Genomic DNA, 27,584 nt, shown 5'->3' on the forward strand with positions numbered 1-27,584 from the left:
TGTTTTGTTTTTTTTTTGCTTGGTTTGTAGCTGTTTGTCTCAACAAGACGTCAGTGGTAGCCTGTCCATAGAGGGGGCTAGGGCGCCGCCCCACCAGTCTTACATGAAGAAGAAGATAGGAATCATCTAAAATAATTTATAAAATTTGAATAATAAATAAATAAATGTGTTACACGTTGTACAGTCTGTGACTACCATGTGTAATCTGCATTCAAATGTAGTTTAAAACATGAACTTCTCTCACTTGTTCACAGCAAGTGCCGGTCAAGAGATGTATCTCCGGTTTTAGGGTGCACACGTCTTTGTCATAGAATTTTGCTCTTAGTGAGACACGGATACAGACATACCCTTGCAGTGCAAAATATAAGAAAACTCTGGGGCGCAGAATGTTACACCTGAAGACCTCCTATGGCCGAGGTGACATGGCCTGATGCCAACGTAAACGGAAATGCCTCTGCTCTCTTCTATGTAAGTTGTGCTAAGGGTATTACAGACTTAAAACATTTCCCTGAAAGAGCAAAAAAACAGACAAGGATACATATGGACAATGCTATGCAAACAAAGGAGTGATAGAGAAGTTTGCATGTTTAAAGGAGAGACAGGCAAAATTCACACAAAAAAAGTAAGTGCTTGAAAAGTGAAAACTTTTTGTCTTTTAAAAATGGTATCAGGCATGAGAATGGTGCTTTGGAGTGTGGTGGTGATATGCGGTAACTGCATTGTGGTTATATACCACAATGTGGTTATATACAGTAGATCATGTGAAAAACTTACTTCCAAAAACGTACTTGCTTATTTTGTTAAAACTTTTCAATAATTAAATAGTCACCAATTTGGGCCACAATGGGAATCCGGAAAATCACTCAGTGGGGTGGGGCAGACCATGAGGACAGGAATTGGGCGTGTAACTGAAGGGTCACTGGTTCAAATTCCAGGACCCTGAGCAAGACACCAATTCCTCCCAGGGTGCAATTAAATGCTGCCCACTGCTCCTGTACCTGGTTGTTGCATGTGCAAAAATAACTAATTTGAAACATAATGTTGTTTGGTTCCCCCATGCATTTTTGCTTTCTGGGGAGAGTGTTGGCAGACAGCAGCAGAAAGCACCGCACATGGTTTTTGGACATTAAATGTGATTTTATTAGGTTAAAAAAAACCCACAAAAATTAAAAAATAGGGAAAACCCACTTGAAACATGTGCAGCTACCTGAACACTGCTCAGTGTGATGAAATAACAGCCGTAGCTTCTATAACCACCTGTCACCACTAAGTGGTGCTGCATACCCACAGGTTGCATGTCAAGCCCACATTCTCTATTGGTATAATAATTGTCATTGCAGAGGTGATTATGCACTAATGTCTATCAAAATTTTTGTGACCTGTTGATAAATTGTCCCCATTCTGATCACCGTGACCTTCAAGTAAAAAACTAGTAAAACTAATTCACAAATAAAGCTGTTATCATATACAAGTAGAATCATTAATAAAGTAAAAAATATTTTATTTACTTGTAGTGCTTCAACAATTCATGCATTTGGACTTAATAAATTACAATTTACACCATTATCAGTTATTATCAGCCAATAATAACAAAACAACAACGACACTGATGATCAGTGTGGGGCTGCAAGAGGTGGTTGAACTTCTTGGGTTGGAGTAATGCTGCTCGTTCCCTGTGACTCTCCTGCATCATCTGTCCTCTCTTGATACAGTGAAGCTCGAGAGCCTCTGTTTGCTGCCTGACCCAGCAGAGAACATGTGATGTCGTGAGTGTGGTGGAAAGAGCTGGAACCTAATGGGTCACTCTGCCCAGGACTATTGATGGAGCTCTGTTGTCCCAGGATATTTCCTGTGCATATTGACATGTGACCTCCTGAGGGGCTAAGAGAGCTGAAGGCCGTGTGATACTGTGGCTGGCTGGTGGGAGTGATGGAGGTATGGATGGGTGTCTGAGACCTGGTCTGATTAAGTGAGGCATCAGTGTTGGTTTGAACACACAGAGAAGGATATGTGAAACCAGAATTCACTGGCGAACATACGGGAAGAGAGTTGCTCATTGTAGGAATAGAGGCATTGTAGATCCCCCGTGGGGCCTGACAATCCACAGGGAAGCTGCTAAAGGCAGAACTGAGGCCCAACAGGGATGAACCTCCTCGATCAAGAGAGTGGGTCATGTAAGGAGAGCTTGGGGCTGCTATGGAGCTTTGGAAGGGGGCACACTGGCTCTGTAGCCTGTGAGCTGTGGGCCCTTCTCTGTCAGAACAGCATAAATGTAAACACGAAGAAGCAGGGCTTGAAGTGTGCAACATGTTGGGACTTCTGCCATGGGAGGGAGTCCCAGTGCAGCCTAACACATTTCTGGCAGGGTGGCTGATTGCTTCATGGTGGAGGTGCAGCCCAGTGGCTATATTTAAAGGGGCGTGTGTCTGCCAGTCACTGGAAGCAGTCACCTTAGGTGTGGGGGCCATCTGTAATCCATAGGTATATGAGGAAACCGGAGTGGTATAATGAAGCATGGTCATATGAGACTGTAGGTAATGCATTATGTCATGGAGCTCCTTGGCAAGGTTGGCTACATCTTGGTTCAAGTTATTCACCTTAGAAGAAAAACAAAGTTTTCCTCAATTCCTCAGTGAAAACAAACAGTAACACCTACGGTTAAAATAGAACCATGTTCACTTCCGAAAGTACATTTCCAAAGTCTTGTAAAGTATGTTGCTTATATAACTTGAGCTTTACCAAAAGACAGGCTAAAAAGCAGAGAATGTTACTGGACTACTGTATGTCAAAGAAAGATTTATAAAAAAAAGTCAATAAGTGGACTCAATACCAGCTGAACTAACAGATTTCTTGAAGATGCTCACCCCTATTCCAAGAGGCTTCTTCACTTTACCTTTTGGATGAGAGATGAAACATCTTCAAGAAATCTACAAGTGCAGTTGCAACTGATTCAATGTCTATTAAGTATAAGCCAGTTAAATTAAGTTTCTTCAGTTTTTGTGTTATCATGCTTGTCTAATTTTCACCATACCTCTTTGTTCAGCTTGCTTATGTTTTGTCTCACTTCCTCTGTTTCCAAAAGCAGGTTAGCACTCACTTGTAACCGCTCTGAAAAAGAAAGAACATGCAGTATGAACTACATAATAAACTACCCAACAGAAAATTAGAAGAACTAGTGACTGTTTTTGCAAAGACTTTACCTGTTACATTAGTCTTGGCTTCGCTCTGCTCTACATTAAACTGGAAAGTGTGACCATTGTCCTCAATTCCATCCACAACCCTAGCAGTAGCACAAATTGATGTGAATTTTAAACACATAAAAATGGATTCGCAGTACTTATGTGGTTAAAGTAGGGTGAACAGGCTTACCTGGGGCTAAGGTTGAGTGGACTAACACAAGGCAGGGATGGCATGAGCAGCTTGGCAGGTCGATGGTTAAAGTCCGTGTCAGTGGTAAGACTGGGCAAAGGAGACATCGACAGCTCCTCGGTGAACCTCTGTGGAGAGGGGCTACGGCCTCTGCAACCTTGAACAGGTGACCTACAGAGGCGGAGTGGGTTTATGTGGCGAAGCTCCTCCTCCAACAGGGTGCTGAGGCGGGGCTGATGAACAGGGCTGTCCATTCCCTGCAGTAGAGGCACTTTCTTCTGCTGAGAGTGTCTCACGTCGTCTTTGTGCATTGTGTTGTCTGCCTCGATGATATAAGGTAATTTATGGTCCAAAGAAACATGACCCTGAGGAGAAATGAAAGTCATACACATGCCCATTATATTACTGTAGTAAAATAGCAGATACGTGCAGGTACAGAAAGTCTACATAGGTAAAGACATTTTATATTCTGTTGTCCTTTGTTTTCTACTTTTTTTTGTATCAGCATGCAAGCAAGCCAGCAGCAAGGTCAGGGCAAAACTGCTTTGATTAGTTTAAAAAATAAGTCTAGATTTTATCCATCCATCTTTATCTTTGGTTCACTGTGCTGTTTCCAACATTTACCATGACAACAGCCCAGGTAGAGTTTTCACTAAAATAGACAAATGTCACATGATGTGAACACAGCTTGTACTGTAACTGATTACCAGGTTTATCAAGCAGATCAACGCTGGAGTAATTACCCGAGTGAGGTGCACAAACCTGAGAGAGTCTGGGAGTCCATGGAAACCGTTTTGTTCCCTAGAGATTTTTAAGAGAAAATGAATAGATTACAAGGACATTCTGTACATGGTCAGACAGGCATTCATTTAAAGTGGAAAAAGGCCTTGAATATCAGTACATTGGAATGTCGGTTTCTCCCTGGCTATAGTGTTTTCCACTGCATGTAACATTACAGAATAGTAAGTCTTACATCTGTTTCACTGCCCTCCCTCAAGTTATAGGTGAGGTTGTGGTGGATGTCAGCGGTGAAGCGGCTTCCATACTCTGGGTACAGCATGAGGACCTCCCTTAAAGCTCTGACGCTGATATGCTGCAGATCACAGTAGGTCAACGCTTTAACATCAGCATTTGTCTTTATCACCTCGTCTTGTTCTGGGAGATCAGCCCCGATAAGGTCACCTTTGCCTGCAGAGATTGTGGGTCAAACATGAGGGTTACAGCAGCAGGGCAATGCAACCAAAACAAGCAATAAACACTGTATATAAGCAAAAAAAAAATATCATACCCCAATTATATTACTTGAAGTAAAGTTCAAATAGCACATAATCTAAGTTCAACCACCTTGAAATTTGTTACAGTGAGTGAGTGAGAGGGGACGGTCTACACTGACCTAGGATGGCTATGACTGTGTTGTCTTTGAGAACCTCCAGAGAACCCGAACAGACAAAATAGTTGGCCTGTAGAGCATCTCCGTGGCGTATGAGGTATTCTCCTGGTGCACAGAAGGAGGTCTTAATGTGCAGGGAGAGGGAGCGCAGACACCCTCTGCTGGCCCGCTCAAACACAGGCAGCTGCAGGATGTCTTTGTTCAGATGCATGGCAATGTCAGCTCGCAGTTCATCGGGGAAGTCGTGCAGCAACTAAAACACAAAACATGTTTGGTTAGGTATTGACCACTGCACTGGTTTTGACTGTGTCCGACAGGTCCACTGAATACTGTCATACTTCCTCCATTACTCCCGAACACAAGAACAACAACAAAAAAAAAAAGAGTTGAGGAGTTGAAGCAGTCACATGTTGCGTCAAGCTGCTAAGTAAAACCAGACATGAGGTGTTAAAGCCAGCATGTTCTCAGAAAGCAGACGCAGTGTCTGTTACCTTCAACAGTGAATTAATTATCAGATGGTGATGGCGAGGGTGTTAATGAGTATTCTCTATATTTCAACTCCTACTCTTATAATTAGGGGGTACTTGCTTCTAGAGCGGTTCTGGCATTGTTACCAATGTTCTATTTGCGACCGAGTGCCGTCTACTTAAAGAAGTGGAATAAGGCTCCAGAGAATTAGAGGTGACCCACATTTTAAGGATGACATTTTCTGAATCTGGAAAGTAGCGCCCACACAAAATGTACTTTTACTTCATGGAGAAGAAAAGAAATTCATACTGCAGGCAGCCCACACATCAACAAGTTATTACAAACTTAAAACTGCATTGTGCAACTTCATTTTTGTTGTTGTTGATGGTGATATTCAGCCTCTGTTGGGTCCTAATGAACACCAACAGTGTAACATTACTTGTATATTATGTGCTTCCTCTGTCATGCAACACCTGACTGAGGAAGCATATGAAAGATCTAATCACCTCTATAATGAGAAACACAGAGAGAGTTATGTAGCACAGATAGACTTAATAACAACTGTGTGAACTCATTTGAAATGGTTTGAATGTGAGAGATATTTGGACGATATCCCATGCAATGGTAACCTTTGGCAAATTAGTCATATATGCACACTGCTGATTTGTCTCTCACCTCATTGGCGTTGATGCCGTTGTTAACTGACCAGGTGGCCTGAAAGTACTCCACCATCCTCTGCTTCAGCTGCTGAGGCAGCCGATGCACGCGGATGAAGTCTTTGAGATCCTTCATTCGGGTGTGATAGAGTGAGCGGCGCGAGTACATGCGCTGGATGATGGCTGTCACGTTGCCGAAGACAACTGCATGCATCAGGGCTGAGGGTTGTGTGGAGCAGGTTTAAAGTTATGGTATTCTCAGCACATACGTCACAATTCATGTGTTCGCGATTGGAACTCACCCCCCATGAGCATGATGCAGATGGAGAAGATTTTCTCTGCGTCTGTGTTGGCACACACGTTGCCAAACCCAACACTGGTAAGGCTACTGAGGGTGAAATAAAGAGAGGCGATGTAGGCACTGGGCATGGAGGGACCACCCGTGGTGCTGTTGATGAATGGTGTATCCAGACGCTTTCCCAGCTCCTGAAGCCAGCCTGTTGGATGAGGTCAGAAGATAGTTGGAGCTTAGCTGATTCGATAAAATGTGCTATGATTTGTTGTTTTTTTTCTCTCTCCAAAGAATGGCCCCACTGTTCAGTGGTGGGTGATAAAATGCACTTGTATAATTCATTATCGGTGATATAATGGAATAGCTCTGTGACCTGCACTTCCTGTGGTCTGAGAAGACATGCTAGATATTAAAATAATGCTAGGGATGTCCTTAGAGAAAATGATATTCAGTGCTGTATAGAAAATGTCCATCTCAGTAATAGAAAATGATGTCATGATGTAAAGGATGTCCCAGTAGACACTGTAAGACAGTACTGGGATAAATAAAATATCTTTAGATTAAGAATAAATAAAGAAAAAGCTGCCTGATGATATACAGTGGCAGTCAGTTTGAGTATGAGGCTCTAGGTTTGCGTTTGGGTTAGCAAAGGTAAATAAGTGACGAAGACCATAATACCTTTGGTGTGAGAACTGTCAAACATAGACTTTTGTACAGTGTGCTCACCTATGTCCCAGGTGACGGGGTCACTGCTCTCTATCTCCTTGCGTCCAATCACATACCAGACACAAGCCATCCAGTGAGCCAGGAGAGCGAACACAGACATGAGCAGGGTCAGGACGACAGCGCTGTACTGGGAGTAACGATCCAATTTTTGTAGCAGGCGCAGCAGACGCAGCAGACGAACTGTCTTCAGCAAGTGCACAAGCGAGGTCTGCGTAAAGACAGGGAGAGAGGAGAGCTGATTCGTGTATGAATCATGTAAAGCAGGGGTTCTCAGAGTTTTGATACCTGGGGGCCAATTTAGGAACCCAACGTTGGACTGAGGGCCGCCAAAGGAAATAAAAAGGAAAAAAAACAGAAAGAAATCCCATTTGTAATAATTTTAATGACCAGATTGCAGTTCTACAGTTTACACTTACTGGTCTGTATTCAGTAATGTACAATAAACATTTAACGAGCTTAGTACCTACTGGATTAAAACTATAAACTGTAATTCATTGTAGGCCCCCATTAATGTTTCTGCGGGCCGCCATTGGCCCCTGGGCCGCACTTTGAGAACCAATGATGTAAAGCAATGTTAAAAGTCCAGTGTGTGACATTCAGGATGATTTATCAACAGATACTAATAAACTACATTTAGAACAAGCCTTTTATATAATAATAAAAAATAATCACCTCCCCTCCAAAGCTTTGTGAGAGAATTACAGTTGTGTAAACTTCAGTGTTAAAGTTGGCACAAGAGAAAAAAAGGATAGACTCTAAGCGGTAAACTGTACTCCTGCATCGATTCTTACCACAGTGATGTTAAAAGCGTAGAGAAGGTCAAAAGGCAAAGCTGCGATCAGATCCACAAAGAACCACGTGGTGCAGTAATGGAGGTAGATTGACCGTGCGTCGTACACTACCTGACCCGACTGGCTGACATAGGTAGTCCGGAAATTCAGGATGATATCTTAGCAGGGAAAACAAAAAAAAATGGAATTATGCACCTGTTGACTTACAGCTGCAGTGAGCGATTGTGAGTGATTTTTCTTTCTTTTGCTTTTATTATTCTGGCTCTATGTGGACATTGTGAGCAGATACAATCGGATGTTATTTTTATCTGCATCCAAATGTCGAATGCAAGCACAATTCTTTGTGCTTGCAATCATACTCCAACCTGTTTGCAGCACCTTGCTTTACAAGCGCAATGTTTCTGTGGCCTCCATCTGTCGCCATTGCCTCTGAACAAATATCATTTTCTCCACACAAATGTGCCTTGAGAGATGAAGTCACAGAGCCCCGATGACAGATGTGCTATCACACTTCTTTTACAAGAAAAGTGAGACAAAGAGGGAGAAATCTGATTATAATCCGTAACCTGGGGCAACAGAGACACCCCCCTGCGTGGGTGAGTAAAGGTAGGTGGTTTGTGTCAGCTATCGCCAGGGTAACAACTTCAGCTGTGCTGGGAAATAAGTCTGTTCTCAATATAAACAAAACAGTGTTGTCTCTTCATAATGCTGCTCGAGATGCTGTAACATAAAGGTCAGCTTGTGCAGAGCATGCAATCACTGGAGAAGATGTTACATTAAAATTATAGTGCTTGTAGCTACCAATTATGTCACTGGAAGAAGTTAGACTGCATTTGCCTTCTGTCAGGAGAAAACAGCCTGTGACTTGATGTTGCTTCGAAATGGTTAAAATGATCGAACAGATACATTTAATAGCACATTTTACTTGCACAGATTGATTTAATAACATACAATATGCATCATACCAAGTATGAAGAGCATCTCCACTGCTATGTCACTGCCTAAAGTGCTGTGGCTGACGAGTGACTGACGGTCCCTGTTCTCGTTGTGACTGGCGAAGCAGACGTCGTAAGGCACGGTGACAGCAACGTAGAAGGTCGCCAGCAGAATTAGCCAATCCCACAAGGCCTTGGAGACGCTGTAGTGCAACAGGATGAACCGCGACTTCTTCACAGCCGCCACCTTGTACTCGGGCAGGGACGGTTTCTGAAACACACTCTGAAAGGACCACGAGGAGACAATTAACTTTGTGAAAGACCATGTTATGTAAACCTCACGGACACTCTGTTGTGGTGTGCTAGTCAGTTGGAGGGAGGAGGATTGTTTGTCTGAGACCTTAAAAACTGAGAAATGATGAGTCTTGTAACAAAATAAGAAAGGCTGATAAAGTGTTAATTTTCCTCAGTGCCTAATCAAGGCCGTTTGAGCACAGTAATATGCTCAGCTTGAAACACTGCGGGTGGATTGTAAACCTGCCAATACTATAAAACCTTCATCATCATATTATTATTATTATTCTAACTGTGAATATGTGCACACAGGGAAGATGATTGAACAGCAGTGTTTTTTAACGATGGCCTTAGAATACAAAATATAACTTTTTGATCATACTAGTCAATTTGTAATGGCCTTGCATGGAGTTTTTATGTTCTCCCCATGTGTGCATGGGTTTTCTTCAGGTTCCTCCCACAGTCCAAAAACATGCAGATTTGGGGATTAGGTGAATTGACCGTAGGTGTGAGAGTGTGTGAATGGTTGTTTGTCTCTATATGTGGCCCTGCGATGGACTATCCGACTATGTCAGCTGAGATAGGCACAGCACACCCCGCGACCCTCTGGTGGAGGATATTAATTGAGATAAACAAGCTCTGCTCCAGCAAAATGCCCCTCCCTCATGTACAAAGACTTTAAAATAGAGTCAACTGTCTTTGCACTCACCTCGGTCAGTTTCCTCTTGCCCCTCTTGGTGAAAAGGTTGGTCAGGTGGTGCAGAACTGTCCTCCCTCTCTCTCGAGCTTGGGTGAAGTGAGACTGGTTGATTTTCCTGCTCTGATACGCAGCCTGTGGCAAACCTGCGTGCAGAAAACGCAATGATCAAACGTTAATCCCGACGTATTCAACATTTAAGTACATACACGTGATATTATATTTTGAAGTTAAAGTATTCTCAGTTAACGGCAAAAGTTACATAGCATTGCTTTAGACGTGCATGCAGGCAGGCAGGACTCTCACCGTCTCCGTGGTTGTAGTGACAGCTTTCCCCATATGATTCAGTGATGTCTTTAAAGGACAACAGGAACAGCACCACCTCACCTCTCTCGTTTTTAATTGGCACAATATCCAGGAGGCACCAAAATGGATTTCCTGAGGATATTAAAAGGTCATAAGTGATTACCAAATAATACTGCCAGACAGATTTTTTTTTTAATGATTATTGTTAATGATAGAAAATGTATTAAATTCAATTGATGGTATCAAAAGCAAGATCTGTATTCCAGATGAGCACATGGATCCTCACCATTCTTCCTATAGAAGCAGACTTCTCCCTGGTACTCCTGCTGTCCCTCCAGGGCTTTGTCCACCTGTTGGACCGCACTGTCACTGGTCTCGGCCCCGTGGAGAAAGCTGCACGTGCATGTTTTCTGCATCACTTCAGTCCGAACAAAACCGGTCAGCTCACAAAACCCATCAGAGCAGTACACGATGGGGTAACCATAGCGAGCCTGAGCATTTCCCAGTAGGAAGTTACTGTCTGCAAAGACAATGAGAGCAACGTCTTTGTTATTTTTCTGTCTGAAGAGCAGTCAATGTCGCTTGAGACTCTGTCAGATTATGTCAACAATTTCCCCCACATGATTTAACACAACACCAATAAAACAAAGTCTTGAATATAAAATAGTCACACCAGAGCGTCTGCACCTATATGACAAAGTGTGATCTTTGCGAAAAACATTCAGACAGATGTTTGAAGATGAAAGACCAACAACCAAGTATTGTTGTTTACTGCCAGAACACTGAGTATCACTTGAGGGCAGGAAGTGTGGGTGGTGAAGCACAAGAAGATTCATTTCTTATTCAGTAAATCACTGAATAATCAAGTAGCAAAAAAAAGTATCTTACACAAGAAGAGCTGACTGATATGTGGATTTAAAAATAATTTACCTGAAAAAAGCCTGGCATCATTAAAAATATGAAAACGTGCACATATAAAGGTTTACAAATGTTTTATCCTCTCAAGCCATTATGCCAAAACAAAGGATTATTCCTTTATTAAACCATTCCTTTCACACTGATGCTGGTTTATAAAAGCTACCAAGTAATGTGAGGCCATACATGAAGGGAAATAGTCAGATTTCACTGTCATTCACTGACTAATGCAGCCCTGCTTTAACTCTTAAGGACAGCAGCATATTCCACTGAATGGTTTCTCCTTTCACTAATTCATGCAGCAAGCAGATGACATTTCACGAACACAATAAATGTTTGTTTTACTGAGCCGCTAAACATTACGCCGATGAAAAGGCTCAGGACAATGTTGGACATCTGTGCTGCAGTGAGTCTTAATGAGCGATGCTTTGTGCTGCACCTGAACTGATCAGATGATGTCATTCATGTAGCATTTTATGTGAGCTTTTTGTTATGTTGGTTTTTCAGAGGCAGAGATGTGCAATTAGTAATGTGAGGATATGTTTTTTTTTCCTGATGTGTGTACAGTTAGTCTTGCAAGAAACTAAATTAAGACCTTTCCGCGCTGTTGTTGCCATAGCAATTTGTGCAGGAAAAGAAGCTTAAACATATGGCAATGCTGCCGTTTGTATGTCTGAGGTTACCAAGACACCCTGCCCTCTGGAAAACACATTTTCTCTGCCAATGAAGAAATGGCAATATCAGTATTACAGTCTTTCTTTGGAGGTGTTTTTTTTTCTTGAGGATTGAGTTGGAAATGAAAGAACTCCTCGCATAAAACTGAAACCTTGACCTTCTCATCAAGTCAGAGCCTTGTCTCACACATAATAATCAGGAATTCAAGCCATGAATTACATTCAATGTATCCACTTTATTTTCCTGATATGAACAATATTGTTTGGGTATCAGCGTCTCTCTGACTGACTGTGAAACTTACTTGAATCTATACCTTTGCTAGTCAGCGCTCACATCTAAAAATAGAATACAGGCTTGTCACAGAGTAACAGTAATTTCTGTTATTGCACTGGGTGTTCAACCACATGTGTTTCCTTCCTTTTCGTTTAATTGCAATCGCTCAAAAGTGATGATTATAGCTAATTACCAAAGACACTATGTGAGGAAGTGAAGGACATAGTTTAAACATCTACTCTAACAGATAAGAAACAAGAAAATGAATACAATTAAGCCTCTCTATGCTTGGTACTGAAGCAATTTAAGATTATCTTAACTGTGGAAGTAGAAATGTGGTCATTATTTACATTTATGTGAAGCAGACAACCAATTAAATTAATAATTGAAGCGATTTATTCAGATTTCAACTGAAGGGGCACGACCCCAGTGATATTTGATCAACTATTGCTCCGTTTGCATAATTTATTTTCATTCATTTTCCTACTCACATATCCAGGTCATGTGAGTATCACCTCTATTGTCTATGGGTGCAGTGGGGGGGGGGGGTATCTGTATTATTCATTATTTCTCCTGCATATAGAGAAATAAATGAGCGTAACGTGCAGCCTCACAGTTATCGCCTTGATTAAAGAAACTTCCACCGAGACACATCCAGGGCACTCGGCTCACTTGCAGATTTAGTGTACATAATGTGTGTAAAGCAATGGTAGTAATGTGGAAAAAGGACAGGAGTGTGTGTCCCTCCATGTGTGTGTGTAATCATGACATACAGATGGAGATAATGATATAGTGAATTTGTCAACTTGTGAAGTTGTGATGGACAGTCATGCACACACTTGGTCTCACCATCTAATATGTTGTGGAGAGAGAGAGCTATTCATATTCAAAGACGACTTAAAGACTTAAATGTTCTAGATGGAGGAGTGAATAAGCGACAAAACAATGGATGAGCAGTGTAGCAACGTTAATAACAGCACTGTAAATTATCTCCAGGATTTCACAAGCTTTAACTGGAAATCATTACATTACAATATAATACCACATTTTTCTGTTTTATTGTGAAATTACTGTTTGTTGATAGGAAAAGTGATTTCTTTTATTTTTTTTTTTAAATACAGTATTTCTACAATAAAATACAGTTATATGACAGTATTATTCCAGCAGTTTTGTAACGGGAGATATATTTATGAGTCACCAAATAAATACATGAATACATTTTCTTTACATTTATTAAAATAACACATGTATCATCAAGTAAAGATGATATGTTTATCTAAATAGATGTGATGATTTACCTTTTTCAAAAAAGTATTTCTTCGATAAAAACAACATTAATAATGATTATCATATTATGCACAAATTTGCTTTTGCCGCTGTTGCTATTGTGAATTGAGTCATTATGGTTTGTCATCTTTAAAAACATTGTATGATGTATGACACGACTACTGTGAGTTACAGTATAATTGACTATTTAAATCAGTCAAAATTAGTCAAATATAGCCTATATTACAGTAAACAGCTGCCAATTTACAGTAATTGCTTTTAAAATTGTACAATCGTCTGCTGTGAAAGTGCATCTAGGACGCAGCAATTTACTGCAAACACGTGGGATTTGCTGTGAGAGTAAAGAGTAAAAACGGAGACTGATTGTGAGGGTAAATAACTTTCATGTACGTGGTCTGTGACAGGTGCATCTGCTGTGCTTCATTCATAATCAAGGTGCAGCGTGCTTTATGTAAGAGGGTGTGGAGTCAAACATGGTGGATCAGCCTCAGCTCACATCACTCTTCTCATTGTTGCAAACAATTGCAGCAAAAGATTAAAAGAAGGAGAAAAAAAAGACCCACAAAGAGATTCAATTCTCCAAACGGGAAAATGACATTGTCACGAGAGAGCTGAGCATCACAAATAAGCAAAAGCTGGGAAGTTGAATTTAGATTTATACTAATAATTGTAAAAAAATAATAATATTATGTAAAATAAAAAGGTGTCATTTTTGTCTCCATACAGCAAAAACAGCAAACAAATACCCCCACAGCTGCACATTTCTGTCAGTATTTTTAATGAACTTGTTAGCACACACTAAAAAAAACCCCAATCCTATTTCCAGCTGCTTCAAATAACCAGTTTTCACCACAACGTTCACACCTCTGTTGCCTCGTTTGCATCGACCTTTCTCTTCATTGCACCTCTCCTTCCACAAGTTAAGGCCAGCAAAAGTGTCAACCTACAGCATCTAAACATCCTGCTGTGAAAGCAGAGCTGTGAATGTTTTATTTTTAATGACTATATCAGACGAAACCACGAGTGCTACTTGTGCAGCTACGACTTTGCTGTTGAAGGATTTCATTTATTGTGTCTCTCGAAAGGGAAAAATTGCTTTGATTGAAGAACACATGAAAAACAGCACATGCAGCATGACAAGTAGCTCCTCAGTTTTAATGAACTACTGCATGGTCCATCTCATTTTCTAGTTCTTTCTAGTGGTTTTTCTATCATAACTCACTCACACATAATTGGACCCTGATGGCTGGATCTCACAACACAACAAACATCACTAGAACAACAATCTGCCACACAAAATAACCAGCTAAAACAATTCTACAAGACATACACAATTTTATCAACCATTTGATTGCCAGGGAGTTAATAAAAATGTAGATAACAAATAACCGTGGAAGTTGAAAAAACTCCTTATTTGAGTAGTTCATCTTGTTTTTCTCTGTTTATCACCTCTTCTTGCAATGACGTCACGTTAGCCTTCTTTTTAGGAATATAATTTTTTACTTTGCTGGTCCACAGTAAATTCAATCACTGTCGGACTAATTTGTCAGGCAGAGTCCAGGACTAGATTCCAAAAAATGCTGCAGGCAAAATGTCTAAATCATTTGCAGGTAGTTTTAATTTCCTAATTATGTCCTGCAACAAAAGTTTGAAATAACCAGACTGCAGCATAATGATCTGGTTTTTACTAGAGGCTGAGAATGTGAGGAATATATATATATATATATATATATATATATATACACATACATCCAGTCAAAACATTTACAAAGGGTGCAGGAGCAATCAAAAATGCGTGCTGTTGTCCTGCATGTATTGCACTAGAAATAAATTAAATTGGACTTCTAAGGTGTTTGGAAGAAATGCCATGGTAGTTAAAGTCATGCTTACAGTATAGAGGCTATTAAAATTAGCTATTAAAATAAAAAAATTCCTTCATATTCACATCATAAATCTCCAATATATACTCACGAGTGCCATCGAAGTGGTTTGCAATGCTGTCCAAGAAGGTGTTTTGTGGAGCGAGGAGGCCTTTCATCACAGGCATCGTGGAGGCTTACGGATTCTCACAGACCAGTTTCCAGTTAATCGTCACCATTACAAGAAGGCGAAACCACCAGTGGATCTGCAGCAGCTTGTTTGGCTCGCTTGTGACTCTTGTACAAGATTCTGTCAGGGTGTAGATCGTGCTGTATTTAGTGGAGAGGAAACCTCTGACATTTCGTCTGGGAGCTGGAAGGTGCTGCAGGGTTTTTGAGTCAGGAGTCAGGAGCTTTCAGCTGGAGCAGTGCATCCCTGTGCTCTTAGTGCTGCTGCAGTAGCAAAGTGAAGCCTGAGCTTTTCATCTCTAAGTCTAACTCCACTCACCATGGTTCCTGCCGTCCCTGACTCCCCTGCTTCTCTCTGTCCCTCCCTCTGCCTCTTCCTCACACTGTCAATTTATTAGTTCTCTCTCTTTCTTTCTATCTCTCTCTCTCTCTCTCTCTCTCTCATCCTCCTACTTCACACTCCCCAGAGAAGTCAGAAATCACTGTTTCGCTTTATCCAATATCATTTTTCCTTTTTCTCCTTTAATGCCTTTTCTCACAACCCTCTTTTTGTGGATTTTGTTCCGTTGCTTAAAAAAACAAAACAACAAACAATAAACAAACAATAAAACTGATTCCTGATTCTCTTTTAAATTCAGGGATGTCAGTTTATGGAATACTTCCTCCCATCTATCCTCCATGAATTGTTTCAAAATATCATCCCCTTACACATTTTCTTATATGGATTATTGTTATACCTTTGTTTATCTGTATTTTTGTCACTGTTTTTCTGTAATTTGTTTGTATTTTATTGTGCAAAATAAGCCAAATCAATTCATAAATACATCCACAAACACATGGGACCAAAGCAAAGTGTCAGCTTGTGCTGGTTGTTGTGGATACTCCTTCATATGGTACAGGACAATGGACAGCCTTCCTATGTCTCAGTGTAGAGATGTGGTCTTTTTTCAACACACACACACACACACACACACACACACACACACACACACACACACACACACACACACACACACACACACACACACACACACACACACACACACACACACACACACACACACACACACACACACACACACACACAGAGAGAGACATGGAGGTCAGAGGTCATGGACACTTCAATGTGTATAAGCTGCAGCAAACTAAGTGTTGTGCCCGAAAGGAATAAATCAGAATGAACCATGTTCCCGAGCAGTATTTGCACATTAATGCATCCCTCATAGTTCTGTTTGAGGTTAATTGACCATATTTGAAAATATATACAGACTATATATATATATATATATGGAAGCATGAAATTGTGAAGGCGCCAGAAATACAAATCTGTATAAAATATTTCTAAAAGTGACAAAACAAACATCATGTTCAAGTGTACCGTGTCATCCGTATATGTCCTCAAATGTAAAAGCAAATCCACGTCATGTTTCTATTTAAAGAAGCTGTTAAATGCTGATATAGTGAAGATTAAAAGGTGGGGCTGAAGTCAAAAAGAGGCAGGACTTTGAATCTGTTCAATTATCCCTATAGCATGTAGCGATCACTTTGAAGATGTGTGTAAATAAATAACCGGATGTAGATCCAAACAGCTTTTTGGCAGTGTGAATACAAAAGCTTAACATGCAGATTACCCAAATCATTCTATAATCATATGTATTATTTATTTACACAGACAAACATGCACATTCACATGTTCAGGGCAAACAGAAATGAGGTAGTTATCATTTTTTTATCAAGGCTGAATTTTAACAAAACATGCAAATAATACAACTGAATAATTACACTGATCAGGCATGATCTCACCCACCCCCCTCCCCCCCTCCCATCCCCTCTGTATTTAGTTTTTACCATATCAGCACCATCTTGTGGCTGTCTTTATTGCCACATTGTCCATCCATCCATCCATGGGGGTACTGTGCCAATCTCAGCTGACATAGAGCGAAAGGCGGGGGTCACACCCTGGACAGTTCGCCAGTCCATTGCCACAGAGAGAGAAACAACCTTTCACTCTCACACCTATGGGAAATTTAGAGTGTCCAATTTGCCTAATCCCCATATTGCATGTTTCTGGACTGTGGGAGGAAACTGGAGAACCTGGAGAAAACCCACGCACACACAGGGAGAACATGCAAACTCCAACTGTTCCAACTGGGGCTCGAACCCGGGTCTTCTTGCTGCAAAGGCAAGAATGCTAACCACTACACAGTGTAGTATAGATTTAGTATGTGTATGTATTTTTTAAAAAAAAAGTAAAATGTGTACTTATTTAAAAATGAAATGCATATCTTTGGGTTTAAAGCTGGGGCGGTTCAGATCTCTACATTCCAAGGTTTGCATTTGCTTCACTCTTAGCTAGGAGACTTATCCTGCGGCAGTGGAAGTCTGCTACTCCCCCATCTTTCCTTTGCTGGGTAAAATAAGTCCTTGCTTTTCTAGCCCAAGAAAAACTGAGATACTCAAGGGGTAAGGCCTCCAATAGATTCCAGAACACCTGGAGTCCTTTTCTACAATTCGCAGACAATCTGTCCTTCTCTTGAACCTCAATCTCGTCATTCAATAACAAAACAAAACATACAGAGTGTCTTTCAGAATGATACATTTTATCTCCAAGGTGGCAGACCTTTTTATTTATTTTTATCTACTTATTCTGTAGACTTCTCTTTCTTTGACACTGTGTGTATGTGTGTGTGTAATATGTGTACTCTTGGCAGGTGGGATCAGGGCTGTTGTATAATTGTACCTTGAAAACTGAAAAATAAAGTTGTTTAAAAAAAAATAAAAAATAAATAAATGAAATAAAAAAGAGAAAAATAATTTCTCACATCTAAAGCCAAGTTGCTCCTGTAGGTTGTGGTGGCAGTGTGTGGATGGGTATGATAGGGAAAAAAAATACTGTGGATAGGCTGTATGAATGTGTGAGTGAATGGGTGAATGGTAAGTGTAAAGCAGCTCTGACTGGTCATGAAGACTAAAAAAACTGCAATTAATACAATTAATAGTTTGACATGTCGTGGATTCAGCGATGGTCGTCATACCTCGGTTGTAAGGAGTGGATTTTATAAAGTTCAGTCACTGTTTCAAGGCATCATCACGAACAAGAGAGCTGCTGCTCTTGCTCTTGATGGACCATTTTCTGTAAAACCTAAGTGGCAGTTGTGCCAGAAAATCCCAGTACATAAGCAGTTTCTGAAATAGTGGAAAAAAAAGTCACATTTTGAGTAATTTCACCTTTTCTCCCTCATTGTCTACAGACATAAATGTACTAAGTTATCAAGCACAGTAGTTCTTTTCCCAGGAAAAACATCCAAGAATTATCACACATTTTCAGCAGTTTGTTTTATTTTGTACATACCATATACATATCGTAATATCACACAAAGCATTAAGGCACAGACAAAAACTAATTTCCCAAAGAATGTACATTTTATATAACACTCACAAAATAAACATAGTCTTTTTCTACATACATTTTAACAAAGTCCCAGTATTTATACACCATGCAGTCACAAAGGAAGAGGTGTAGTGATGGCGGTTCCTGACTGAGCCAGCCAGTCCATGTACTGCGCTCCCACCTTCTCCTCGGTCCTCTTCCCCACAGTCAGGATTCCTGCTGCTTGGTTCCTGGAGACTTGCAGGAGATGGTTGAGTCGGCTGTGCAGGCGATGTTCTTCATCTCCCCGTTTACCCAGAGTGAGGATGCCAGCAGCAGCGTCTCCCGTGAGGGTTCCACCCAAGGCATTGGTGCCAGAGCGACACAGCAACACGTAGAGGCGACAGGAGCGAGACGGTTGTCGGCAACATTCGGACAAGCTGTGAGCTTCACAGGTCAAATGAGACACCAGGGACATCAACACCAGAACCAGGACTTTCTGCTGGGTGGAAAAAAATCAGTTTACACCCATAATCACCACATAAATCTTTATAGATGTAGGGAAAATTAAAAGAAATGTACTGTCCTCAGACCTTTATGTGTACATAATTGATGTGAAACAATGGATTCCCAGTTATATGCTTCTGATATTTTCTTTTTTTTGTCCAAAACCAGGACAAGAACAGCAAGCAATATATATATATACTTAATAAGTGAAAACATTACAGTACACACAATATGAACAATAAGGTATATACAGCGAGTATAAAGGTGACATTTATTACATAATCAAAAGCATCCCAATCTAAGGTCTGTTTTTATTATCTAAATTTGATATAATTAAAACATACTTTGATGAATTAACAATTTGACAACTTCCTTGAAAGCCTACTATTATTGTATTCTTATGTTATGTCGTTTTCAATATATACAATGGTAAAAAGAAAACCTAAACAATACAAATGCAAAATTATAATGACTGAAATATAGAAACTATGGGAAGACACTGATTACAAAGTGTTTTATGCAAGTGTGCTCTCTGTAAATTAACTCAATTAAATTGTGTTCTAATTCACACCATCATTGGTAAAAGATTAAATAGAATCGCGTTTGTCTTACCCTGTTATTTGTGTCCATCCCAGCAGATTTGTGGAAGTCAGTCGGGGACCACGTTGTCTTCTGATTTGCGTGAAGGGGGAATCATCTGATCTTCTCGTCAACTTGGGGGAAGAACAAGTGTCTTTTATACTGCCCTGTGTTGTCCACATCATCACCCGTGTCAGGACGTCATTAAGGTCAAACATAAAACATGACAAAAAAAAAAGAAAAAAGAAAAAAGCCCTCTAATTCTCTCTCTCATTTACTGAGTTGCTGCTCAATTCACTGCCTTTAATTAGTCTCCTAAGGCAGATCATCTCCAAGGCACTTCTCTGGACCTTTGATGAACAACAGGTATGTCTTTGTGGCTGCATGCCACTGCTTTATTAAGCCATACCATTACTGTGAGTAGTGAGGGGTTGACTTTAATTAGCTGACGTCTCCAGTGAGTACTAAAATATCATACAAATATAGAAAAAGACCTGATGCCCTTTCTTGTTCTAATGACAAGCTCATTTATGAGTCACGTTAACAAGGTTCTCTCAGCTTTATTTCCCTCATGCCAAAGGTCTTCACAGAAGTGTGTTGAGGTAGAAAAATGGTTGAAGGCTGAAGTGGAGCCAGAATCATTGAGAGAGGCCCTCATCACTGTTATTTTACTCACCTAACATTTTGCAGTGTTAAAGTAACACTTACAGACTCAAATGTTACTTATTGTTACTTCACCACAGACAGTTACATTTAAAAAGAGCTGAATCAACTGTTTTCATGTCACTTTAAGACGCAAAGAGGATCATGGAGGGGCATGTAAACAGATTACAGCCATTACACTTCCACTGCCTCAGCCACAGGAGCAGGTTGCAGTGGAAGTGGTTGCATATGTTTCAAAGCTCAGATTCACATCTGGAGTCAGATAACATAATAGTAGGTTAATGCATGTATATGTGTCTGTCACGGCTGGGTTGCGAACTTGGGATTTTCTATCCTACGCAGTTCCTACACTCTTAAAACCATAAATACAAGCGCTAAGTAGAACCATATAAGGTTCTTTGGCTTGTCCAGGGGAACCCTTCTTGGCTCCAGGTGCAACCTTTATAAAAAAAGGCTTCACCTGGAACCCCTTTGGAGGGTTCCACCAAGAACCCTTTTAACAATAACAATAACAAAACCCTTTATTCAGGAAAGGGGTTTTAAAGGGTTCTCTAGATCAAAAAGTGTTCTTACTGGAACCATTAGTGTTACCAAGAACCCTTGAAAATCCCTTTCTTTGGGAAAGGGTTTTTCAGAAGCAAATGGTTCCAAGTAGAACCTCAGCCCTTGTAGAAGGACCCTTTTGGAACCCTTATTTCTAAAAGTGTAGCCAGAAATAATATAATAATAATATTATAAAAATCAAGGCTGTGGGCCATACAATATCTGACCAAGGGCCGTGATTGACCCATGGGCTGGACTTAGGACATGTCCGGTCCTCTAATATGTTACATTAAATTTATTGTAGAATTACTGATACAAGCTTCCAGCTACTTATGCTTAAGTCCCTGTTCTCTCTCTACAGTGCTCACTAATGCATGAAGGCCAACCCTAAAGTTGAATGGCTTTTGTTTGCTTGACATTTTTCCTCACCAAACGGAAGAATCTGATCTTCCTGACCAACCGTTCACATTATATATCGCAAGGGATCAGATCTGCCTGTGTCGGCCTGGAAATACAAGTAGTCTCAACAAAATGGACGACAGAAATCTGTGCCCGTTTCGGTCCCAAATGGTCATGAGCCTATTGTCTTCCACTGTGTTGATGTCTCTGGATAAATCATTGTTGTTTTTCAAGTCACGCTGTGAGTGACAGAAAAGACACCTTGAAATCCTATCAAAGTGACCGAGACATTTAGATTGAAATCAGGACCAGAATCGCATTAAAAACCACTGCCGTTTGTGGTTTGAATCAGCGTTGAAAAAATAATATCTCATACTTTTTTAGCTGTCCAGACTGCCAAAAAATCAAAGAACATACAATCTAGATATGCTTAAAAATCGGATTTGTGCTGCAGTCTAAACAAAGCCAGAGACCTTCCTGGCTGTAACCTGATTATCCTGCACCCACTGCTGTTACTGGGTGGAGGATATAGACACACTTCCTTCTCAGAAATAAAACGAAGAACACATAGGGCAACATCTCTACAGATTAATCTGCGATTTCTCTGAGGCTATGAAAGTAAAGATTTTAAAGCTCACATAGAGTGGTCCTGTTGCACATATATGTCAGTTATGGAAGTCTACTTGCATACATTATCTTGTTTTTATGGTCAAAAACCTCCTAGTTGCTGTAAACGAGCCGATAGAAATCCTTCTTTCTGAACTCTCTCACCCAGAAGACAGACTGTGTCGTGATTGGCCAGCCAACATAGAGCCTTCCCAACTGTCTTGTGATTGGCCAATACCGGGAAGTGACAATCACCACACCCTCTCCCTCTGGAACGGTGGATGTACTGCTACTCATTATCAAAACATTCTTTTAACAATGTTTAAAAATAGCTTCGTCACGACTCCCCGCCGCAGTCCCTTTTATGACTTTGACCCGGAGTCAGAAGACAACGTCGCTCGTGAAACACCTCCACAACGGACGTTATTCTTCTTCTGTGGTTCAATGTACGCAACCGGATGTGCCCGGACTAGTGCCCGGAGCAGGAGGATCTGCTGTTCAGGAGAACCGGTGTTTACGTAACCAGACCGTTTTTTTCAGAGATCTCGCTGAGTCCGAGATTACAATAAAACACAGTGTTCTCAGCAGTGGCTGAACTGTTTGTTTTGAACCTTCAGGGCTTCGTAAACAAGGTAAGGAGTCAGGATTAACAATGAAGCCAGTTTTAATGGGCCACTGAAAACTGAAAGGAACTCTTACAGAATCCACACTCACTTTGCAGGGAAAACTAATTTCAGGTTATTGTTTGATCCTCGCGTTGTGGAACGACGCCGTCTCTTCCCTCGCTCTAGTCCCACATGCACCGGTTGTCCTGAACTGCACCACACAACAGCGCAGGTGTCAAAAATCACTCTACATTTGGAAATAATGTTACAAAAGAATATCAATAGAACTAACAACAACAGTTATCATAATATGAATCATTAATGGCTGTCAGCAAGAGTTATTATCGCAATATATATTTTCCCTTCGTACACTGTACATACAATATACATCTATATTTACTTTATTTTGTGTGTATTTTCTTTCTTTTTTTGTTTGTTACTGACAGCAGTACCATAATGCTGATGACCTTTAACCTGTAAGAGGCAGGGTCAGATATTCCAGTTGTGATTGGCTTTAAGGATGTGGGTTAGTTCCACCATGGGAACTAAAACACCAACACACGACGTCATACACACACACACGCACACACGTGCGCGCACACACACAACCCCTATGATGGTGAAGAACATAAATACACAAGGAATGACACTGAAGATGCGTTGATGGAACGTTTTACGCCAGCAAGGGATGCACGCGGAGCATTCGTGCGACTGCACACATCTACATCTGAAGGTTGGGTAACACTTAACGTTACCTTGTAGTAACAACGTGGTGATAATTTGCCTTAATTAAGTATTGTTATGGCAATGTCATCTCATTTTTAATGCAATTTCCAGCTTGTTACAGTAACACCATGTTATTTTCAAAGTAAAATCCAGCTTTTTCTTGTCCGATACTGATAGCCCAACTTTGAATTCCTTCTCTCGCTACCAGTATCCACATGATATACTCTTTAACTTTTTGTTAAATAACTTCGGTTTCAAGACATTTGTGCTAATTACTTTCCCACCAAACTATAACCAGAGATGTATATGAAATGGACATAGTGTTCTGCATTTAAAATAAAGTCCTGTTCATAGACTTCAACTGCAGTTAATATATATATTTTTTATGTTCTTTTTTCCTCCAAATGGGAAAATACACTTCCTGGCTCCAAAAAAAGTTGCCACCTGGATTTAAGTAAGTTGACAAATAGGTAAGAGCCTCCTATTGGATAATTATTATTTTCCCATAATAATTATGCGCCCAAAGAATGGTCCAACAAAATATTTTTGGGTGCCAACTTTTTCTTTTGGGCCAGGCAGTGTAACTTACAAAGTTGACATCATATGATATTGAAGAAATCTTGAAACTAATGATCAAGACCAATAACTCAAATGAGGAGTCAAATGAGAGGATCCTATTCCAGGTATTTTTGCAACCAGTCGCCCCCTGGAGGCTTAAATGCTACTTCTGTCATATTTCCCAGGCTTCACCTTTCAGACTACTTTTTAATATACAGTCTTGATTAAATTCATTAAAAATGTTCTTCAAGAGATATGCAAATATTTTCAACGGATTCTTGTTCAGGGCATGCTTGACTATGACTGTGTACAATTTCAAGACATTCCAAGATACTTTTGGGGTCTTTTTTGAAGAAAAAGTTAAGTCACTGCCTAAGTGCATGGATCGCTTTCCTGATTTTCAAAAATTCATTAAAAATATTCCTTAAGAGATATGCAAATATTTTCAATGGATTCTTGTTTAGGGCGTCATTGACTATGACTGAGTACAATTTCAAGACATTTCAACAAACTTGGAATGTCCAAGTGCATAAAACGCTTTCCTGATTTTCAAAACTTCATTAAAAATATTCTTCAAGAGATATGCAAATATTTTCTACGGATTCTTGTTCAGGGCATGCTTTACTATGACTGTGTACAATTTCAAGACATTCCAAGATACTTTTGGGGTCTTTTTTGAAGAAAAAGTTAAGTCACTGCCTAAGTGCATGGATCTCTTTCCTGATTTTCAAAAATTCATTAAAAATATTCCTCAAGAGATATGCAAATATTTTCAATGGATTCTTGTTCAGGGCGTCGTTGGCTATGACTTTGTACAATTTCAAGACATTCCAAGTATCTTGGAATGTCTTAGTGCATGTATCTCTTTCCTGATTTTCAAAAATTCATTAAAAATATTCCTTAAGAGATATGCAAATATTTTCAATGGATTCTTGTTCAGGGCATGCTTGACTATGACTGTGTACAATTTCAAGACATTCCAAGATACTTTTGGGGTCTTTTTTGAATAAAAAGTTAAGTCACTGCCTAAGTGCACAGACTTTCCCCATTTTCAAAAATGCATTAAAAATATTCCTTAAGAGATATGCAAATATTTTCAATGGATTCTTGTTCAGGGCATGCTTGACTATGACTGTGGACAATTTCAAGACATTCCAACATACTTGGAATGTCTAAGTGCATGGATCGCTTTCCTGATTTTCAAAAATTCATTAAAAATATTCCTTAAGAGATATGCAAATATTTTCAATGGATTCTTGTTCAGGGCATGCTTGACTATGACTGTGTACAATTTCAAGACATACCAAGATACTTTTGGGGTCTTTTTTGAAGAAAAATTTAAGTCACTGCCTAAGTGCATGGATCACTTTCCTGATTTTCAAAAATTCATTAACAATATTCCTTAAGAGATATGCAAATATTTTCAATGGATTCTTGTTCAGGGCATGCTTGACTATGACTGTGTACAATTTCAAGACATTCCAAGATACTTTTGGGGTCTTTTTGGACGAGAAAAAGTTAAGTCACTGCCTAAGTGCATGGATCGCTTTCCTGATTTTCAAAAATTAATTCAAAATATTCCTTAAGCGAGATGCAAATATTTTCAACGGATTCTTGTTCAGGGCGTCGTTGACTATGACTGAGTACAATTTCAAGACATTCCAACATACTTGGAATGTCCAAGTGCATGGATCGCTCTAGTGATTTTCAAAAGTTCATTAAAAATATTCTTCAAGAGATATGCAAATATTTTTTAAAGAATCTTGTTCAGGGCATGCTTGACTATGACTGTGTACAATTTCAAGACATTCCAAGATACTTTTGGGGTCTTTTTGGACAAAAAAGTTAAGTCACTGCCTAAGTGCATGGATCGCTTTCCTGATTTCCAAAAATTCATTAAAAATATTCCTTAAGCGATATGCAAATATTTTCAACGGATTCTTGTTCAGGGCGTCCTTGACTATGACTGAGTACAATTTCAAGACATTCCAACATACTTGGAATGTTCAAGTGCATGGATCGCTTTTCTGATTTTCAAAAGTTCATTAAAAATATTCTTCAAGAGATATGCAAATATTTTCAACAGAATCTTGTTCAGAGCATGCTTGACTATGACTGTGTACAATTTCAAGACATTCCAAGATACTTTTGGGGTCTTTTTGAATAAAAAGTTAAGTCACTGCCTAAGTGCACAGACTTTCCTCATTTTCAAAAATTCATTAAAAATATTCCTTAAGAGATATGCATATATTTTCAATGGATTCTTGTTCAGGGCGTCATTGACTATGACTGAGTACAATTTCAAGACATTCCAACATACTTGGAATGTCCAAGTGCATGGATCGCTTTCCGGATTTTCAAAAATTCATTAAAAATATTCTTCAATAGATAAGCAAATATATTCAACGGATTCTTGTTCAGGGCATGCTTGACTATGACTGTGTACAATTTCAAGACATTCCAAGATACTTTTGGGGTCTTTTTTGAATAAAAAGTTAAGTCACTGTCTAAGTGCATGGATCGCTTTCCTGATTTCCAAAAATTCATTAAAAATATTCCTTAAGCGATATGCAAATATTTTCAACGGATTCTTGTTCAGGGCGTCCTTGACTATGACTGAGTACAATTTCAAGACATTCCAACATACTTGGAATGTTCAAGTGCATGGATCGCTTTCCTGATTTTCAAAAATTAATTAAAAATATTCCTTAAGAGATATACAAATATTTTCAATGGATTCTTGTTCAGGGCGTCGTTGACTATGACTGAGTACAATTTCAAGACATTCCAACATACTTGGAATGTCCAAGTGCATGGATCGCCTTCCGGATTTTCAAAAATTCATTAAAAATATTCTTCAAGAGATATGGAAATATATTCAACGGATTCTTCTTCTGGGCATGCTTGACTATGACTGTGTACAATTTCAAGACATTCCAAGATACTTTTGGGGTCTTTTTGAATAAAAAGTTAAGTCACTGCCTCAGTGCATGGATCTCTTTCCTGATTTTCAAAAATGTATTAAAAATATTCCTTAAGCGATATGCAAATATTTTCAACGGATTCTTGTTCAGGGCATGCTTGACTATGACTGTGTACAATTTCAAGACATTCCAAGATACTTTTGGGGTCTTTTTTGAAAAAAAAGTCAAGTCACTAAGTGCATCAGGGCAAATGGATCGTTTCCTACGTCTCACCTGATTTCCTGCTGTGTGATCCATGGTGTTTAAACGTTTGTTTCCAGCGACTGGACGACATGGATGAACTCCTGCAGCTTTAATGCTTTAAAAACAAACCAAAAACATCAAAAGTTAAGTCACTGCCTAAGTGCATGGATCGCTTTCCTGATTTTTAAAGATTCATTAAAAAATATTCCTTAGGAGATATGCAAATATTTTCAACGGATTCTTGTTCAGGGTGTCGTTGACTATGACTGTGTACAATTTCAAGACATTCCAAGATACTTTTGTTTTTTTCTGTTAAATCAATCAATCAATCATTTTTTGTATAGCCCACAGTTTACAAAACATAGTTTGTCTCAGGGACTTCACAGGGTTGGTAACATCCTCTGTCCTTAGACCTTTGACCAGGGTCAGGAAAAACTACCAGCGAAAAAACTCTTGTAACAGGGAAAAGGGTAGAAACCTTAGGGAGAACCACAGGTGAGGGATCCACTCCCTGGACGGACAGACGTGCAGTAGATGTTACCAAAAACATACAATACACAATGACAAAGAATAAAAAGTGAAAAGTCTTTAAATGCCAGGATCATCTGTCACAGCCTGTAGTAAGGGCTGTTGTGGTCAGAGACTTGAAGATGACGGAGTCCTCTTTCCTGTCCTGACCTCATGCCGTTCACTGGTGTCAGCAGAACTGTAAGAGATTAAACATCAGTTAAAGAGGGTC

At 39.7% G+C, this 27,584-nt stretch overlaps 2 protein-coding genes across 2 annotated transcripts; both read right to left on the minus strand.

Annotated features, from left to right (window-relative positions):
- Positions 1-1,613: 1,613 nt before the first annotated feature.
- Positions 1,614-15,121, minus strand: kcnh4a (potassium voltage-gated channel, subfamily H (eag-related), member 4a; the record flags this gene model as incomplete). The annotated part of the gene is made up of 15 exons (XM_083895875.1): positions 1,614-2,597; positions 3,032-3,108; positions 3,201-3,280; positions 3,370-3,734; positions 4,343-4,557; positions 4,763-5,012; positions 5,903-6,102; positions 6,186-6,380; positions 6,902-7,109; positions 7,693-7,850; positions 8,658-8,910; positions 9,631-9,764; positions 9,925-10,056; positions 10,211-10,444; positions 15,046-15,121. 15 exons carry the CDS (start codon positions 15,119-15,121, stop codon positions 1,614-1,616), a joined length of 3,561 nt encoding a protein of 1,186 aa, XP_083752001.1.
- A 3,504-nt stretch (positions 15,122-18,625) lies between these two features.
- On the minus strand, positions 18,626-26,899 carry hcrt (hypocretin (orexin) neuropeptide precursor; the record flags this gene model as incomplete). Its single annotated transcript, XM_083895876.1, has 2 exons — positions 18,626-18,994; positions 26,876-26,899. 2 exons carry the CDS (start codon positions 26,897-26,899, stop codon positions 18,626-18,628), a joined length of 393 nt encoding a protein of 130 aa, XP_083752002.1.
- Between the last annotated feature and the right edge of the window lie 685 nt (positions 26,900-27,584).

Source organism: Microchirus variegatus (genome assembly GCF_963457635.1).
Source record: "Microchirus variegatus genome assembly, chromosome: 10".
NCBI classification, from domain to species: domain Eukaryota; kingdom Metazoa; phylum Chordata; class Actinopteri; order Pleuronectiformes; family Soleidae; genus Microchirus; species Microchirus variegatus.